The 19,146-nt window shown below is 52.2% G+C and overlaps 1 protein-coding gene across 5 annotated transcripts in view; it reads right to left on the bottom strand.

Moving 5' to 3' along the window:
• The window catches only part of FRMPD1 (FERM and PDZ domain containing 1), a 27,608-nt gene extending 8,462 nt beyond the window's left edge, over positions 1–19,146 (bottom strand). Inside the window, exons 1-11 of one of the 5 annotated variants that reach the window (XM_027653001.1) lie at positions 19,051–19,131; positions 12,463–12,612; positions 11,727–11,831; positions 10,821–10,978; positions 9,436–9,538; positions 9,317–9,362; positions 8,119–8,209; positions 7,074–7,183; positions 3,353–3,448; positions 1,439–1,564; positions 184–303 (exon numbers count right to left, since the gene is read on the bottom strand). In XM_027653001.1, the coding sequence (XP_027508802.1) occupies positions 184–303; positions 1,439–1,564; positions 3,353–3,448; positions 7,074–7,183; positions 8,119–8,209; positions 9,317–9,362; positions 9,436–9,538; positions 10,821–10,978; positions 11,727–11,827 (951 nt within the window). In that variant the 5' untranslated portion in view covers positions 11,828–11,831; positions 12,463–12,612; positions 19,051–19,131. Of the gene's footprint in view, positions 1–183; positions 304–1,438; positions 1,565–3,352; positions 3,449–7,073; positions 7,184–8,118; positions 8,210–9,316; positions 9,363–9,435; positions 9,539–10,820; positions 10,979–11,726; positions 11,832–12,462; positions 12,613–13,268; positions 13,294–19,050 lie in introns of those variants that run through there. The other 4 variants (XM_027653002.1, XM_027653003.1, XM_027653004.1 and 1 more) reach the window with 4 other exon arrangements.

Raw genomic sequence — 19,146 nt, 5'->3', positions numbered from 1 at the left:
TGTCACCAGCCAACCATACCAGTTGATTCAAGAATTTAGGGCAAATTAAATTGAAATGCTCCAATTTTAAGTGCTCTGCATTCCATATCCATGTAGCTGAGCGAGTCAGGCACACTGTGGTTTAAAGCAAAAATGAGAATGGGGAGGGAAGGGGTTCCAAAGCACAGAACACCCCAGTGTCACCTGCAGGTACAGATATTCAAAGGCCACTGGGTCTTCCTGCAGGAGGTCCAAGGGGTCCCTGGGGACAAAGCACACTCTGAAGAGGCACCGGTAGTCATGAGATTCTCTTCTCTGTACAACCTGCAACAGACACAGGGCATCACACCACAGCCCCTCCCTCCCCGACTGCATGGCAAGTGAACCCACAGGAGTCGCTTAAAGATGCTGGCAAGGGGATGGTGCAGATTGTCCTTAGCAAACACAAAGAGACTTTGCTAGTGCTTGTAATTTTATCTCTGATTCTTCACTGGTTTTTGCTTCTCCCTGCAGTAGCTTGGAAGCCCTTTGACAGCAACACTTCATCAAACACCCTCTGATCTCATATGCTTGCAGTGTGACCAGGACAGAGGCTTTGGGTCCATGTGATAACAGCAGAAGAAGAGGCAAACTGCTCTGCTTTGGAGCTCAGTCACAAGGCACAGCAGCCCTAAACAGACCCCTGAATCATCACTGTATGTCAAGACTCTGAGTTATACATCAGCACATTTTATTCTGGGCAAATCCTGCACAGCAGAAATCCTCAGGCACGTGTGCTCAGTGGTCTGGCAGTGTCAGCACCAAGGGACTTGAATTCAGTGTTCCTTGTGGGTCCCTTCCAGCTCAGGATATTCCATGTATGATTCCATGAATGCCTCTGCAGCACAGCAGATCATCAACCAACACGCCCATCAGCACAGCTGCGACACCCAAGCAGGCACTTCTGCACAGACTGGATGAGCCCAGCACTCCATGCAGAGCAGCAGAATTACACGAGCTCATGTCACATTGACAGGACACCAACTACTGAGTCAGAATTTAACCAAAGTGGCCCCTGGCTGGGTGAATGCTCTGGCTACTCGGAGAACTGTAAATAGTGAGGTGGTGCACAGCTGTCTAAAGGCTGTTTTAAGGCTCAAACACTCCTTTGTGGATGGGCCTACGAGACAGGTGGCACAAAGGAGGTGAGCCACGACTGCTCTACACAGTCCAAATAATGCCAGGCCATGGGTACTGCTCTGCTCTCCAACCCGGGCGAGACACTCCCAGAAGTGCCATTTCTCCAGGGATATGGATGAAGGCCATGGCAGAAGGGGATGGCAAGGCTGGGGACAGCAAGGCTGGGGATGGGGCTGGGTTCACCCCTCTGGTGACACCCACAGCACTGGGCTCTCCCTGCCCCTCTCTGGCCTCTGTTCCTGGGTGTCAGCCCCACTGCAGGGCCATGGGACACACTTACCTGTGCAATGAGCTCCTCCTCGTGCAGCAGGTGGATCTTGGCCAGGTTGTACTGCTCCTCCAGCACGAGGGCGAAGTGGGCGATGCTGCGGATGGACAGCTTCTCCTGCAGTGTCAGCACGATGTCCTGGCAGGGGCACAGGGGTCACACAGAGCTCAGACGTGGGGCTGAGCACCACTCAGACAGCACGAGGATCTCACCGTGTGACTCCAGCCTGCAGAGCTGCAGAGGAGCATGGGAGGCACGTACAAACAAAGCACAGCACATCCCAGCAGGTTGGGAGAACAATGCAGGGAAGCTGCACCTTGCCATGGTAAGAGTCCAGCAACATACAAACTCCAAGGTGTCACAAGCATCAAATCCATTTCCTGGAGCTGCTCATCCTGAGCTGCCTTGCACTCAAAGTTTTACAGTTTTCGGTTGGGTGTTGTTGAGCACTTTTGTCACCCTTGGTCCAAGTGTTTCCTGCTCACTATTCCAGCTTTCTAAAGCTCTACAACACTTTGAACATGGATGCCACAACCTTGGAGGTGCACAAGGCCAGGCTGGATGGAGGCTTGGTGCAACACAGTTTAGTGGATGGTGTCCCTGCCTGTGGCAGGGGGTTGGAACTGGATGCTCATTAAGGTTCCTTCCAAGCCAAACCATTCTGGGATTCTATGATGCATGGAAGAACTACAAGGAACTGGTGAAAAACACTACTTCCCTCCAATGAACAAGAATTTGAGAGCATGATTGTAAAAATCTTACCAAATCTGACTGAAACTGGTGTTTCAGTTTTAATGGAGAATTCTGTCAGAATACTAAGTGTTATGAAAATAACAAGGTTTATTTTTGGCAAACAGAAAACATCACATAAGGCTTGACTGAGCACAAAGTGAAACAGAAGTCCTTGGACTCAACCAAGCGTCTTGAGGCAACAAAAATGTTTGACTCACCTCAGCTTTAAGCCAGTATCTCTCAAGCAGCAGAGGAATTTTTGGAAACACCTAACTTGGGGAGATTTTACCCATTGGGGTGTTTCTGGAGGGCTGCACTGAAAAACTGGAAAAACTTGTTCCAGGTCAGAGCTGAGAAACTCAGGTCAAAGATGAAGAGCTAATCCATCCTTTAGAAATTAAATCCTTGTGCATGGGCATTCAAACCTCTCTTTACAACTCAACTCTACATTCCTTACCACCTCCTTCCTTTATTTCACCATTTTCTTTTTCTCTGCCTTGTAAGTAGACCTTTACCTGAGAGACCATGATGGTTTCATGAAGCTTGGATGAACTAGACAATAAACTCCTCCTTTTTGAGGAAAGTTTTTGCTGCATGATAAATAAAAGCTTTTTGCCTTTCCCCTTAGAATTCTTTCAGCCTGGTAGCCCCAGAACATGTGTCCATCATGTGTCTCTCCCACAGTGAGAGAGGTGCTTCAGGACACCACGTATCTTCCAGCCACTGGGCATGGGCAAATAGTGTTAATTCCAACACAAACACTGGGCAACTCTAAAGATCAGGCTAGAGAAAGTGGAAGCGTGTAATCCTGTGTCTAAGCACAGCAGTTACAGAAAGGGCTGGATCGATGGCTCTGGGGAGAAGCACCATTTTTGAGGGCAATGATGACAACTTGTCTGTGATGCCCTCGAGCAGAAGGTCATCTGAGGGAAGATCACTCTTCATTCAGGAGGATCATTCCCTCAGCTGCTGCTCTGTCACCTGAAGGGTTTAATCAGCTTTCACGTCCCCACAGGGGAACACTGTCACCAGAGCAGAAATGAGGCTGGAACGTGGAAAACGCAGTGTGCCCAGCACCAGCCAGGAGTCCCCTTCCAGCCTCTCAGTGCAACCCAGAGGCTGAAAGACCCCTGCAGGCACCTTTGCTGACGGGTTGGACTGGGGTGGTGGGAACAGCCAGCCAAGCATCGTTACCTTCACAGTGGTGCTCCTCTCGAACCTGAACGCCTTCGTCTGTCCGTTCTCCAGGTACACCTTGAGAACATTGGGCATGCACAGGAGGGAGCTCCCCTGCAGAACAAATGCAGCAGCTGGACCCTCGGGCACCAGCTGCTGTGCCTGGCACAGCAAGTCCTAGCATCCAGGAAAACCCTTCTCAGCCTTGGCAACACTCTTCCATGGCATTACCTTTATTCCTGATTACCCTTCTGGCATGGAATGAGGGAAAGAGAGCACAACAAATGCCTTTACCGTAACACTCCAGCCCATGCCACAGCTGCATATGACCGGGCGTGCCCTGTGGTTCCCACAGGGCACAGGAGGATCCAGCAGACACTGAAAGGGGACAGTCATCCTCCCTGCTCATTATTGAAAAGCAGTGGTGCCTGATAGAAAAGGTACCTTCCCATCTCCCAGCACTGGGCAGCACAGACCCCACACTGACCACCATCCCACCAGTCACAGCTTCACCCTGGACATTGCCCACACCGTCCACTCTCCCACAGCCAAGAGAAGGCTGTGTGACTCAGACAAACACACAGTGCCACTTTCATTGAGTATCCCCCTGAAATTTGTGACCCTCAGCTTCCTAAACAGCAGATGATGTCACCAATATGTCCTGAGGTAGGTCCCAAAGCGTGGGACAAGGCAAGGACACCCACAGCAAGAGCTCCTCTGTTGGGTTCTCTGGGAAGGGTCTGGGGACTTGGCCTCTATCCTCCTGGGGCTGTCTGGGGCTTCACCTTTCAGCCCTCCACCTCACTCTTCTGCACCTTTCTCCCTGTTTACAGCATTGTTCCTGTTGTTGTTCAGTGCTGAGGAGTTTTACTTCTCTGCCTTTGGACTTCCTATTCAGCATGTCTTTCTCACGTCCTTGGACCAGCATGTTCCTCCAGTCTTAAAGGGTTCATTGACTTCTTGTAACAGTCTCAAGGTTAAGAATGGTGTTTCTAAGACAATCTCCCTTGTGTTTCATTTGCTGTGCCACATGTTACAAATCTCACAGCCTCAGTCCCTCTCAGTAGAAAGACCACACACCCTGGATGTGCTGCCAGAGCAAAGATAAACCACTTCTGAATCTTCTTCCTTATTCTCCCCTCCTCATTTTGTGGGGTTCAAGTCTCTACAGTCACGACTGAAAAAAAAAGGAGAACACTGCTGGTACTGCCAACCCCAAGATCCAACTCCTCTGTGCTAAACAGCATGAACACATCTTTGACAGGCTTTGGGTCCTCCATCAGTTCCAGGAGTCTGATGCCATGTTATACCAGCTGTACCTTTCCTCTGGAGCTGCCATGGCCACAGTTATGATGTGAGTGGGGCGTTGCACAGCCAGCACACAGCAAAACTTACACCTACGCAGAGATTCATATACAAATTATCAGCACTCTTCCAATTATCCAGCCAGAACAACCAGGTAAGGTTTCTCTCCTTTTGTGCAGGCTGTCAGAAGCTACTATGAATTAACCCTAAAAACTTCAGCAGCTGTACCCATCCTGTCTGGGGTAAGGCTGATTTACCCCACGTTACAGCTGCTAATAACACGCTACCTGGTGCTGCCCAAGAGTCCTGAGGGACCCATCCCTTACATATTGCTCAGTGATATCAAAATACATCATCAGCCCAAGGAAAGCGGGGCCAGACGGCACTGAGGCTCATCAACAATTTATGTTCCCAACCCAGAGTCTCAGGTTTCAGCTGCAGAAAGCAGTCGCTGGGATCCTTCCCGTCACCACAAGGATCACTTAGCCATGCTCCATTAGGATGACAAGAGCAGTATATTTACTGAAACAGGAGGCTGTGCAATTTTTCAGGGCCATAATACCCTTTTTGGCTGCCTTAGTACATCAGCCCACGGAAGGGAGAGCAGCCCTAAAGCACTCAGGGCTGCTGTGGTGGATAGTACTTTTCCAGAAAGAAGTCATAAATATGCAACAAATTTATTTACTTTTCTTTCGTGCTAATACTTTACTACTCAAAACAGGGTACATATCCAACTGGTGAAAAGGAAAGCCAGTGGGACCCCAGCACCCAAATGAACTTCTCTTGCCTTTATCCTCTCAGTAGATGAGCGACAAACTACACATTGATTGTATCCCTCCTCTGCACTAATACTCCTCTGGTATGATTAGCTCAGCAGATGCTGACTGAGGCCTGGGGGTAGGGGGGCACAAAGTGCAGCATCCCCTCCAGAAGTGCCTTCTTTGAGCTGCTCAAGACCTTTCTCCAGATCCCTTGAGACCCACCTTGCATTCACTAAGTGACTGGCAGGGATCTGAGACCTCCATGGACTGTGACACCAGTGCCCAGTCTCTGGCTGACATAGCTTCATGGAAGCTCCAGGAGATACTGGTGTGAACTCCCAGTTGTAAGAAAAGCAGGGACTGCTGGCAATTCCAGGCCTGCCTGTATCCCACAATCAGTCCTGTCCAACACTTCTCACTCATTTCTGCCTGGGCCCACTTCCAGAGCACGTCCTCTCCTTCACCCTTCCCTGCCTGGTGAGCTTGGTGGCCTGTGTCACATCTCCCAGGCACATGAGGGGTCTGGTACCTGGATTCTGTGTCAGAGAGAGTGGCCACACCACGACATCACACAGGCAGAACACCAGACACTTGTCACCAACACCTGTGGGATACGAACACAGCCCTTGGAAGGGCAGGGATGAGCCTGGCAGCAGCACCAGCACACCTGGCAACAGGGTGAAAGAAAGGGAAGAGGAAAAGGAACACGTGGGTGCTTCATCATCACTGCAAATAAGTGAGATTTGGTCAGACCTGGACGACTGAATAGCACTAATGAGCAGGGATGTGAGTGGGGCATTTTGACCACTGAATTTTTTCATTCTGAAGGAAAAAAAGAAAACTCAACAGAACTAATGACTTCTGACTGAGCCCAGTCCACTCCACTGAGTTAATTGAGTTACACAGAAAGAAAAAGGAAACATTCAGGAGCTGTTCACACTTTGGAGAAGCTATAAAGTGTTCTCACTTCTGCTACAGGCAGAGCCACACAGGCTGACCCATATCGACCCAGTTTGTCTCCTATCAGCACTAGGAACCCCATAATGGGTTTTCAGCACCCTCCAGGAAGCTGTGACCTGGCTCACCTTAAAGAAGGTCAGATACAGAGGCAGTGAGGATGCTCTGAGGAAACCCTCTGCAGGGGTAGGACAACAAGCCTCCACCCTGTCAGCTCGAGAACATGTGTCACACCTAACAGCAAAGCAAACACCAGCACCAAACCCTCTGATCACAGTGTGACCTTTCCTCAGGAGGGGACACCCCAGCAGGGGACACCCCACCTACTCCAGCAGCGCACAAACCTGGCACACACATCAGCGTTCACCTGGCATCTTTAGGATCAGCGTTTGTCATGGCCAAAATTCAGTGTGGGCTCACCACAGATGGATTAGCACCTCAAGAGATGACAACTGCCTCCTGCAGCTGTGAAGTGATGGCTTAGGGCGTGACGGTGGGACGGGACAGAAATGCATATTATATTAGTCCAAGTGAGCAGGTCAAACGCAAACTCCTGCAGAGATGCCAGTGCTCCCCTCTGGTAGTCCCCAGGAGCTGTTGGGAGCAGGTGCCTGGATCATGCCCTGGGCGACTAGCACAGTGAGTCCCAGCCACACAACCCCAGCCCGGGACCCACCCACAGAGAGCTCCCCGTCCCCGCCCCGCGGAGCCCCGACCTGTGAGTGCCCGTTCAGCAGCACCTCCTCTGCAAACCGCACTTTGACGGGGTTTGTTTTCAGCCTCGCCCTCTTCTCCTCGGTGAGGAACGACGACTTGGGTCCACCCTGAAACAAAAGTGGTGGTGGGTCAGGGCACCAGCCTCTGGTGGGAGCAGAGCCCCCAACATGGGCAGGGCACATGGTCACCCCTGCCCTGGGGCTGCTCCCACTGTGCTGCTTCGAGTCTACAGAGACGTGTCTAGGGAGGCTCTGAGCTCCCAGCCTTGCTCCAGGCCCTTTTGACCTGTCTGGGCAGCTGCTGAGCTCAAGCCTGGCTGCCCAGCAAGGGGACACATGTGCCACATACACTCCCAATTTCACTGCATGGGAGCCAGCTGCTGTGCTTAGGCATCTCCACACCTCCTGCAACGAAGCCAGGGCACCCCAGAATGACTGTGAATCTGCCAAGAGTTGGTCTGCAGTGGGGCTACACCTAAACCAACACCTGTAGAGAGCCTGGCAGTGATGGACAGACCCGTGCCAGCACACCACAGCCATGTGAACAGCGTGTCCCAGCTCCGCTGGGCTTCCCAGAGTGCACTGTCATACCGCAAACCACTCAGGAAACTGCCCAAGGTCACAAAGCCAACTTTGTTGCACCGCTATCACACAGCCTTGCTCTCACCATGACAAGATCCTATCAAGCTCACAAGGAACCACATGAGTTGAGGAACCACCAAGTCCCTGTGCATGAATGTGCTGCTCTTGTACAGCACGATGTTCCCCAAGAGCAGAGACAGAATCCCTCAGCATCCTCCTGCATGGCTTCCAGGCAGAGTCAATCCTACACCTGCCAGAGGTGCTGGTGCCTCCTGGACTGCCACAGCCCCATGCTGTCCCGAGGACACGTGGCAGGGAGGGAGGATGGGAGTCAGGAGGAGCCCCTGTGCACGTCCAGACCTTCCACAGCACACCAGGGCATGGAGAGCACAACACCCTGCACGTGGGGTCACAGCCTCCCACATCCCAGCCCTGCAGAGGGTCTGGGACCTGGCGGTGGGACCTTGGCTCTGAGCTGCCTTCAGAGCAGGGCAAAAGTCACTCCCAAACCCTGCATCAGGCGTGGCTGTGTTTGGAGATGTCCTTAAAGTGACCTGAAAATGAAAAAACTGATATGGGCTTGTGTCCCATTTGGTTCTCAGCAATGCCTGAGGGCCTATGAAGGGCACTCCAAATTCCATGAAGGGTTTTCCAGGTGCTTTTTTCTCTGAAAAGCCATTGCATTTTGCCTCTCTGGGCAGGCATTCAGGTCTTGCATAACCAACTCCAATTTTTTCCTGATCCCCAGATCAGGGCTGGCCAGACCAACAGGGCAAGGGAGATGAGATGAGATTAACAGAGAGGGAAACCACCCATCAGTGGGTTTGCTTACAGTTTTTCTGATTACTTTGGCTTTGTGCATGATTGAATGCCTACACCTGGGAAGCTTTGGGCAGGAAAAATATTTGAGATTTTCTCTCTCGTGTACCTTTCCTTAAGAGCCAAGAAATCTCAAGCCTGAGAGCTCCAGTAACTTCTGAAAGAAACATCACTCTTGTTTTAAGAATAAATCAAAATAAAAAGCAAAAAACCCTCCAAACAAATGAAAAACACTCCAGAAATGTTTTCAGGTGCTGGGGAGAGGAGAAAGGAGGTGGTCTGGATGGAATCCCACTCAGGCCACTTTCATACCTCACAGGAAGCGCACAAACCAAATTTTGTCTTTTCTTTGCAACTCAGCCTTTACACACAGTAAATTCCATGTGGATAACAATACATCCTGCTAGCATCAAGTGCCTTCTGGGGAATTCTCTGCTACAGAGATCGGCAATCAGCACTAATACTTCTTGGTACAACTTTGCTTGTGTTCCCAAAGCACAGTCCACACCCGAGTCCCAGCCCATCACTAGACAGAACCTGAGGAACAAGGGATGAGTTTTTCCAGCAGTCAGAAGGAAAAGCTCACAAGCTTCCAAAGAGCACCAAGGGTGGATGCTGAGCCTGCTGCCACAGCACCTCCCATTGTGCCCAGGGTTCCCACATCCCAGACAGTGCTGGCACATGGGAGTGCTCCGGGCACCCCTCAGTGCTGGCCACAGCTCCCCAGCAGGACTTGCCTGCCTCCCCCAGTGGGGGATCAGGAGGCCCTCGGGGGGGGGGTATCCCAGCTGCCCCATGGCCATGCCTAGGGGTGCCGAGAGAGCCGAGGAAAGGCCACTTACGGACGTGCAGCGCAGCACAGTCAGGAGCAGCTCGTCACCGGCGTCCCTGCAACAGACACGTGGTCAGCAGGCGTGTCCCCTGCCCCTCTGCCCCAGCCGGGCGTGGGGTGACACCACACCTGATGATGCTGGCAACTCGTTCCACAGACAGGTCCTCCACCCCCCTGGAGTTGATGCGGAGGATCTGGTCACCTGGCTGCAGCTTCCGCTCAGCAGTGCTGCCTGCAGGGAACCGGCACACTGTCAGTCAGAGGCCTCCTCCCCCAGGGAATCATGCCATCATTTAGGCTGGAAAACTCCTCTGAGATCATGGAGTCCAACTGTTAACTCAGCACTGCCAGGTCCACCACTAACAGTGTCCCCAAGTGCCACATCTACACTAGGGATGTCCAGAGGTGCTCACTGAGTTCCTCTTCCCTCCCAGCACCTGCTTCCCTCAGCAACTGTCTCTGGATGGAAAAATAAAAGGGGTTGGAGGACATTGGGCACTGATGCCAGCCTGTGTGCTCCTGCTTGTGTCTGTGCCTCCCATCTAGACTTCCCTCTGCCCCATGGAAAACCACTCCTGTGTGTGCCTGTGCCCTTGTCACTGCCCACCACACTGTCCAACCAAACACAGGCCTGGTAGCCGTGGGCTCCCACAGCAAGGGAAGGGTTCTTTGTGCCTCGGTTTTAGTAAAATGTTTATTCTTTCTGATTAGGAGAAAAGAAAAGCACAACAGAAAAAAACTCCTTCCCCACTTTTTATACCCCAAGACTCTGAGATAATTTTGCCATGTTTCACATGGGAAGAGAAACGGGAAGTGACAGAGGGACATCCCCCAGCCCACACAGATGGCCAGCCGAGGAGCTCCAGCCACACCACAGGCAATGGGCACAGTGTCTCTCTGGCTGCCACACTCAAAACAACAGGTAAAAACCAGGTGTTTTTGTGCACCTGTTAAAAAAAAATGAAAGGTAAATAAGAAACAGATTCAAAGTTTTTGACTCAAAACCTTCGGGCCACCTTAAAAGCACCTCTCCCTTCTATAGCAGGAGGAGTGGATCTGCACGACTTCAGCACTGCCTGGACCCAGCAGTGAAACTCTCTGTGGTACAGGGCTGGAAGCCCAGGGTCTGTTCAGCAACAGGTCATGGGGCCACAGCAGAATAAGATGAAATTCTCTAAGATTAGATGAAATTCTTCCTCTGCAACTCAGAGAAAACACCAGGAAGGACGTTGCTCCCTCCACCACGAAGGTCAGCAGCGAGCGAGCAGGCAAGGGACCCATGAGGACCCTGCTGTGGGCTCTGCACCCTCAGAGCTGGGAGATGCCTGAGCAATCTGTGTGCCACGGGCACCCAGGCTTCTGCCTGCAGTGTCCAAGGGTCACACACCAAACAGGTACCTCAGAAACCACACACATCTGGCAGGAGTCCATCACCAAGGCCCCCGGGGGATTGGGGGCTCTCAGAGCCGCGCTCACGGGAGAAGCCCGGCGCTCACCCTCCTCCCGGCGCTTACCCGCGGTGACAGACGCGATGGTCAGGGGCAGGCTGGGGCAGATCTCAAAGCCGTAGTGCTGCAGGACCAGGTCCTTGTACACGGTGACGGTGAGCTTGGCCTGGCTGGCAGGGGGGACAACGTTGTCCCCGGCGCTGTCCATTGCCGACACGCTGCCCCTGTGGGATCAGAATCCACACTTACACAAGATATAGCCAGAGACATCCTGTCCAAGGAGCCTGGACCCACACACATCCCTGCTCTCCGTGGGACACAGCGCTGCACAGCAAGGACAGCACTCCGGGGTCCTCAGCTCTCTCCCCCACAGCTGACAGCAACTCCCCAGGGTCCAAAGAAAGCTGAGGACACCCAAGGGGCTGCAACCACAGCTACTCAGTCATCCCAGCCCATGGTCACATGGAGAGAGAGCTCCACTGCCTCCATCCACAGGCAACAGCAGCACTTTCTCCCAGCAAGGCAGCAAGAGAATGTCCAGCCCTCAGCTTCTGCTGGGGTCAGCTTAATGCTGATTCTCAGACCTCAGGGAAGGAAAGCAGCCATGGACCAGGATCCCTGGTCAATGCAATCCAGTCTTGCCCAAAAATGTGGGCCCTTGGTAAGAGACAAAGACAAGCAGGACCCCCACCTCCAAGAACAGCAAGTTTTGCGTAGAGCAGTGCTGTGTTTCTCCCTCACAAAACCACAATGGAGGAAAGCAGGAACATCTGTCCCTGGAAACCAATGGATTGCTTAAAATCACTGTTGTTTTCCTTTTTCTAGGGACTACTGCACAAATATTTCCCAAGAACAACAGAAGCAATGAGTATGATCTGCAGCCTGTGCCAGCCCCTGTTCATTGGGAACAGCCCTGTGCTGCTTCTGATGGAAGGTGATCACAGAGACTCCTTTCACAAAGCCCACACTTACCTGGGTGCACTGTCCCGAGAGCGATGAAGCCATTTTGCTACCATTTGCTCTATTCTACATGCTTTTCGTGTCTGGATTAGGTTAGTCTCCAAATCTTCCATTTACCTGAAAGTGACAGAAACCACAGGAAAACAGAAAAATAAAAGACTGAGGGAATCTTCTGGACACCAGTTCAGAGTTACCAACACCAATTCATAACTCTTTTATAATAAAAAACCTTGGGAAGACCATGAGCTATAACAGGGGATAATATCTGTTGTGACACTCACTGTGATCCCCCTGCCCACCCAGCGTTCCCTGCCTGGTGCTTTTGGTTGTCTGTGAGTAGTGAGTAACCCATAGTGAGTTACCCTCCCATGGTAGACAGTGACCCAGCAACCTCTGTTTCCTTTTCCACAGATTTCATGGATCCAGGATCCTCTCTGGGAGATGCAAAGGCTAGGTCGGCTTTCAGCCCCCAAACTGAACCTGCCAGACCACGAGTCTTCTGTCAAATCAGAAAATTGGTTTGACATTTGCAAATGCAAACTGCAGTGGTAACTGCACGCTCCAACACTCCACCTTCCAAGCCACAGGAAGCCTCTGTAGCCACACACTACTGTTGTTACTCTGAGCTCAGACCCTGGGAAAAACTGTGGGCTGCGAACGAACCAAACACAAAATGAAACAAAATATGTCTGCATTCGCCAGAAGTCATGAAGATTATCAGCTCGTTGTGTTTCTCTGTTATATCCACCTTTCACACTGTGTCTTCTGGTCAGCCTGAGAGATCTGTACGTCTCGAGCTCCTTCCTCGAGTCTTCTCCTGGCACTGGAAGTTCTGTACCTCGAGGACATGCTCAGTCACACTGGCAAAGCAGGCTGCTGGTCCATGGTAGAGCCTCTGCTGTAGCAGAAATATCAGTAAGTTAATTTCTGAACAGCAAAGACAGCTGGAAGCTCAAAGAAATGAGGAAAAAACATTTTGTCTCCACAGAAACTGGACCTGTTCCCTCAGCACTCTCTCAGGGCACAGTGCTCCCCCAGGTCACCTTTCCTAACAAGGAAGGGAGTGCAGGACCCACGTTTGCCAACTTTTCTCCCCCTCCCAAGGAGCCACTCAGGCCCATTTTGCTCCCTGCCTGTGCAGCCATGGGCAGAAAACACGGAGGAAACTCAGCCCTTCAGCAGTTCTTGCACTGGGCACTCTCTGGGCTTGCTTTCTTACATAATTCAAACTGCTCCTTCAGGCACACTGCTCCTGTATCTGCCCCTGAGAAGCATCTCCAAATCCAGAACAGTGACCCTTGTGATCCAGCTGTGTTTTCAGAGGAAGTTAGAGCTTGTAGGGTGGGAAATCTGACCCCTTTCCAGAGGGTGACTGGGAAGTGACCACAGAAGGAGCAGAAGCACAGCAGTTCTGCAGCCTGGAACACACACATGGGATGTGTCCTGAGCAGACACGGCCCCTGCTCGGTGTGTCCCCTCTCAGCCGGGGGGTGTCACCATCCATAACACCCCTGCAGCAGCAGCAGCTGCAGCATCTGCTGTCTTGGACCTCACCTCTCTCCTCAGCAGCACGAGGTGGCTTTCCCACTCCCTTCAGACACTTATGTTCCCTCTGAGCCATGGGGAAGGTCGTGCCCACAGCAGCTTCTTCCTCCCAGAGCTCCCTGCCTGGATGCCTGGAAGCCTCACACTCCAGCTGCTGATGTGCTGATTGAGACAACAATCCTCCTCCTCCACTTCCTCACCACCTCCATCGGCAGCTCCATCTCCCACCCCTTCCCCCTCCCTCTGCTGCTCTGCAGAAAGGACAGACTTCTCTATCTGGGCTTCACAAAACAGAATTTCCAGAGAAAGTTTCTTAACCTGCGGGACAAGGAGGAAAAGCCTAAAAGACAAATGGAATACTGAGGAAAAAAACCCACATCGTGCTTTCAGTAAACAGGAATGTTTGAGCCAAACAACAGGTGCCTTAGAAGAGGCAGTTTGAACACGCACTATTTCCACAAAACAGTGCACAACACCAGGAGCAGCTTTGTTTCCTGTGCTGTTCTGCCACCACAGCTGGCACCTCTCCTCATTCCAGGATGTCCCACAGCAGCTCCAACCCAAGTCCTACTCCTAGCTGCCCTTGTGCAGCTATTTCTGAGCCAAGTCCCTGAGCACGTCACTAAGCAGCTTGGGCTGGGATCCTGATGCACAGATCGTTCAGGTCTGCCAGAGGGAACTGTGACTTGACAGGGGTTTATTTTCACAACCAACCAACCCTTTCAGAGAGCTTGTGAGTGAACCCGGGCTAGTGGTTCTGGCTTTTCAGGAGCAACACAGACCTGAAGGCCAGGGCCCACCTCTGGGTGTGCAGCCACAGGGCAGCATAACCAGCAGGTATGTCGAGACATGCACAGCACAGACCTGGCCAGCAGGAAAAAAAACAAATCCACTTTCAAGGAGAACACTTCAAATTTTCACATAAAAGTATTAATTCATCAAACTGAAATTTGCGGAGGGGCAAAATTTTACTGGTACTTTTGACGCTACATCTTTGGTTTAAAGTGTTGGGTACCACCAGAACAAGGCAGCAGGAGCAGCAGTGGGGACCAGCAGATTTCCTGCACCTGCTGACATAGAACTATATGATCAGAAGTGGCCATAAGCTGCTGTAAAACTGCAGACACTGTCCACCTGTAAGTGAAGTTATCTTCACTCCTCTGGGCTCCTGGAAGCATCTGTCCAAGTGCTTCCTGCCATGGAAGCCCATCAGCAGCGAGTTCAACGAAGGCAATGAGAGCAGCCTTGGGGAGAAGGACTTGGGGGTGCTGGACATGGCCCAGCCCAGAAACCCCCCGTGCCCTGGGCTGATCCCACAGCGGGGGCAGCAGTGCAGGGGGGATTCTGCCCCTCTGCCCCCCTCAGGTGAGACCCCCCTGCAGAGCTGCCTCCAGCCCTGGGGAACAATAACAGAAGGACATGGAGCTGTGGAAGCAGGTCCAGAGGAGGGTCACAAAGACAACACCTCTGCTACAAGGAAAGGCTGAGAGAGTTGGGGTTGTTGAGCCTGGAGAAGAGAACATGCCAGGGAGACCTTAGAGCCCCTTCCAGAGCCTCAAGGGGCTCATAAGAAAGATGGAGACAGATTTTTTTTTAGCATGGCCTGTAGTGACAGAACAAGGGATGATTGTTTTAAACTAAAAGAGGGCAGATTCAGACAAGATACAAGCAAAAAACATTTCACAATGAGGGTGGGGAGGCCCTGGCACAGGTTGCCCAGAGAAGCTGTGGCTGCCCCATCCCTGGAAGTGTTCAAGGTCAGGATGGATGGGGCCTGGAGCGATCTGGGATAGTGGAAGGTGTCCCTGCCCATGGCAGGGGTTGGATTAGGTGACCTTTAAAGGTCCTTTCCAACCCAAACTATGCTGTGGTTCTATGATTACATCTCTTGTGTACCTGGTGATACATCCTTACACTGCCCAGCTGAGAGATGAAGCAGGGCTGGCCCCTGCCCAGGCCACCCCAGCTCACCAGCTGTGGTTGTCCCTGGAGCCACCTGCCAGGCAGGTGCAGGTTCAGGAGAACAGCAGGTTCTCACACAGCCAGCTCAGGGATCACGTCACAGCCAGCTCAGGGCAGGGAGGTGAGGCTGCGAGGGGTGGTGTCTGCTCCTCCAGCTGCTGCCTCTGCCAGGACACTACCACAGGGTGAGCACGTCCCTGGCTACCCAGGCAGGCAGAAGAAAACCAAGCCTGTGGCTCTGAGCTGCACCAGAAGACACTTCTGGCACAACCAGGCACCTCTGCAGCAAAGATTTTGAAGGTCAGCCAGCTCTGACAAGACATGAGAACAGAACAGTAACTCACCCATTTTCCACACAGCACCCTCTAAAGATATTCTTGGAGACACAGCCAGGGAGACAGCTGAGCCCAAGAACAAGGGTTAAAGCTCCTGTGGCACTCTGTACTCCCACCACATTGGCTGTGCACATACAAATAACACAATCCTTGCAAAAACAAAAATTAAGAAAAGAAAATGCAAAAAGCCACTGTGGCTGTTCCATCTCATAAGCCTGCGGTGTTTGGCTGGTTTTTGAAGAGAGGAGCTGCTCTCACGTGGCTGCCACACACACACTGCTGCTGTAGGAGGGTCCCGGGCCCAGTTGGGGCTCATCCTGCTGCCCAGGAGGGTCTGGAGCAGGGCCCTCTCCAAGGCCACAGGGACCCCTGCATGTCACAGTCCCCCTGCCCCTCACGGCCACGCAGGGAGCACCCCCACGGCACCGTGTGACACTGTCTGACACTGTGTGACACTGCCAGACGTCACTAATGGGATTGAGATCTGTGCAGCCCAGTTTATCCCCCAGGCTCTCATGTCAGCTGCTGTCTGGTCACCCCCAGGGCCCCAGGAGGAATCACTTCAGCACCAAAGGGTGTGTGAGCAGGTCCTCTGACCTTCCCTGGCTCAGAAAGAGAACCTGTGCTGTGCCAGAAGCCTGTGATGTTCAGCACTTCTACGTAATACCAGGCAAAGAGCATCCACCAGTGCTACACCTCAGAAAAAAAAAAAAAAAAGCACCGTGTCTTTTTAATACCGTGGGAAATCCAGGCTTTTACCTACAGATACTGTCAGGAAAAAAAGATAAAATGAAAGAAAAGAAAACAAACAAGAAAACAAAACCAAAACAGAACCCAAACAAACAAAAAAAAAACCCCACCAATCAAAAAACTTTTCAGCAGCTCTAAGTCAAAAACAACCTGCAGGAGAATTTAGCACTTGTCAACCCAGAGAAGGCAGCAGAGATTCTGTTTTGTACCTGCACACCCCCATTTTCCTCTCTCAGCTGGCAATGGCAAGGTTTTACACAGACACAGTCTGGCTCCAAAAGAGCAGAATTAGTTTTAAAATGTGAAATTCTGGGCAGAGCATGCAAAGACTTCAGGTGCCAAATAAAAATGGTTTCAGCAAAGGCCATACATCCTTGACGGGCTCGGGGCATGAAGGGAGAAGCAAGAATAGCTCTGTGCATGGTACATTACACACAAATCAAAGGAAATGATAAACAGAATGTTCCAGGTGGAAAGGAGGAAAATCAATACTTCCCTCCTGAATAGCTTTCACTCCTAAAAATAGACTCCTGTGGAAGTGCATGAAGACTTTCCTCCCTTCAGCTCTGTCTCCCAGGACAAGAACTGCCAGCAGAGAAGGAATGTTTCCCTCTGCTTTCCTGACTTGTAACTCCTTTTCACGGTGAAGAAAAGAGCTGCCTGCGAGCCCATGGCTGGATCCTGCTCCCCAGCCCCTGTTTGCACAACACCACGGAATCAAGCAGCTCACCTTCTAAGAAACACTTGCATGCCACTGGCAAATTGCACAGCAGGGCAAAAAAAGAAAAAAAAAGATTCTGTGCAGACCTTCACACATTGTCCCTGATCTCTATGTCCTGGTGCAGGTCTGGAACCAACCAATGTGCCTGTGGAGTTCAGCACTCTGAAGTATTGCCAGTGCCTTCCTGGGACTGTTTGCACAGCAGAAAACTCAAGATCAGGGCTGGCACCACAAAAGGTTCCTCCACACCTGTCTGTACAGGTGATCTCTATGTGTGTCTTGGATTTTACTGAGCACAAGGGCTGGGAAATAGCTTTGGTTTGGCCTTTTGGCAAATGTCAAGAAAGGAAGAATAAAACAAAAAGGAAAATATATGCACTTAAAAATACTGGTTCAAGAATGTCATGCCACATACAGAGACATTTCACAAGAGCCCCAGAGGTTCTCTCCAGCTTTAAAAACATCTGCTTCCCACAAGGACAGAGCCCAGAGCACCGAACAGCATCAAGGAACTGTTTGCCAGCACATTGCTCAGCAAAAATTCAGAGGGCAATTTACTAAACCTTAGAGGAGTGAAACTCAGGATCATTAAAAGGCAGGATGACAGCACATGTGGAAAGGTGCCATTTGCCTGCTCCCGACGGCTGAACCAGGGAGGCAGAGAGGCCACAGGGCTGGCCACAGTTTGCTTTGCTATGTCCTGCCATCACTCACATGTGTCTTTGCCTTGGTTCCGGTCCCAGAGGCTTCTCATCAGTGTTGCCAGAGCTGCATGGACCAATTCACAGACAGGTGAACGGGATAAGGGTGGGGTGCCTCTCTAGGCAATGTCAGTTGGAGTTTATGCAGGGAAAATCAAATGCTGCCAGCAGACACCCAGAATTCTTTTCTTTTCCAGCACAGATTTTTCTCAGATTGTACAACAGCTCTCTGAACATCTGCCTCTCTGCCCTGCTATAGAGAACCCCGGATGGGAGCAGGAACAGCACCACTAAAAGGGCTAAAGTGAAGGAAATGGTTCACTGGGAGCTTCCTATCCAGCATTACTGTCGTTTCCACCTCTCATTCTGCAGATTCTCCTGGGCCAGCAAGCCTGGTCTTCTGAGACAAGACCTCCATGACTAATGGGGGTCCTAACGTTTCCCATCTTACAGTCTTATCTCACACATCCCACTAGCAAATTAAGTCTCACCCAAATCTGGCTAGAAGCAAACACTTAGGTATTTTCCTACAGCTGTGGCAAACCCCTCTGCAACAAGGAGCCACAGACAGGCTGTGAGAGTGCCAGAAAAACGCTCGAGAGGTGGAGATCAGCAAGCATACCCGGAGCAGGTTACCTGGGCGGGAGGAGGAAGGTGTGTTTGCAGAGGTTGGAGAGCCACGCGAGCACACATAGATGGGGCAAACCCGGGCGCTTTGGGAAGCGGTACAGATCCCCACCGCCCTCGAGATGAGGTGCTGCCCTGCCCTGTCCGCTGTCCTTCGGAGCTCCCCCACTGCCCCGCGGGGACGGAGGTGCTCACAGCGGTACCCTTGACACCCGCACGTCAAAGTGACTGCCTCCCGCCTGCTCCAGCTCGGACCAAGTCTCTCACACAACATTTTCGACATTAAGGTTAAGAAGCCAAAATCACTGGCTGTGAATCCCACAGCTGAGCGCTCGGGGGGGTTTTGCTCGCTTGTTTTGTTGTTGTTGGGAGCGGCGTACACGCGTATGGCTTCCCCGCACCAAAGAGGAAAGTCGCCCACGCGTTTGGTGCAAAATCGGGCAGAAACCGCTGAAGCATCACCCTAACGCGAAGAGAGGCGCACGGACCCCGTGGCCCCGCACCAGAGACACCTGGTGGGAGCGGGACGGGCGGCGGCACCTCCCGCAGCACGGACCGACGGCGCGGACCGGGCCGGCCCCGCTCCGCGAACCGGCGGCACCGGCGGGACCTGACCTCGTGGAAAAGCCCCGCGACCACCCCGCTCCTCGGAGGGCGGGGGGACCCCGCGCTGCCCCCCCCAGCGATCCCGTTACCTGCTGCCGGGAGCGGAGCGCGGCCACCACCGGGGCAGCGGCGGCACCTCAACGGCAACCGGCCCGGGACCCCGCCCCGGGACCCGCCCCCGGACC

This window comes from Corapipo altera, unplaced genomic scaffold, assembly GCF_003945725.1.
Source record: "Corapipo altera isolate COAL_440 unplaced genomic scaffold, ASM394572v1 61305, whole genome shotgun sequence".
NCBI lineage: Eukaryota > Metazoa > Chordata > Aves > Passeriformes > Pipridae > Corapipo > Corapipo altera.
The sequence above is the reverse complement of the archived record's forward strand: the minus strand, read 5'-3'. Positions and strand labels throughout refer to the sequence as shown.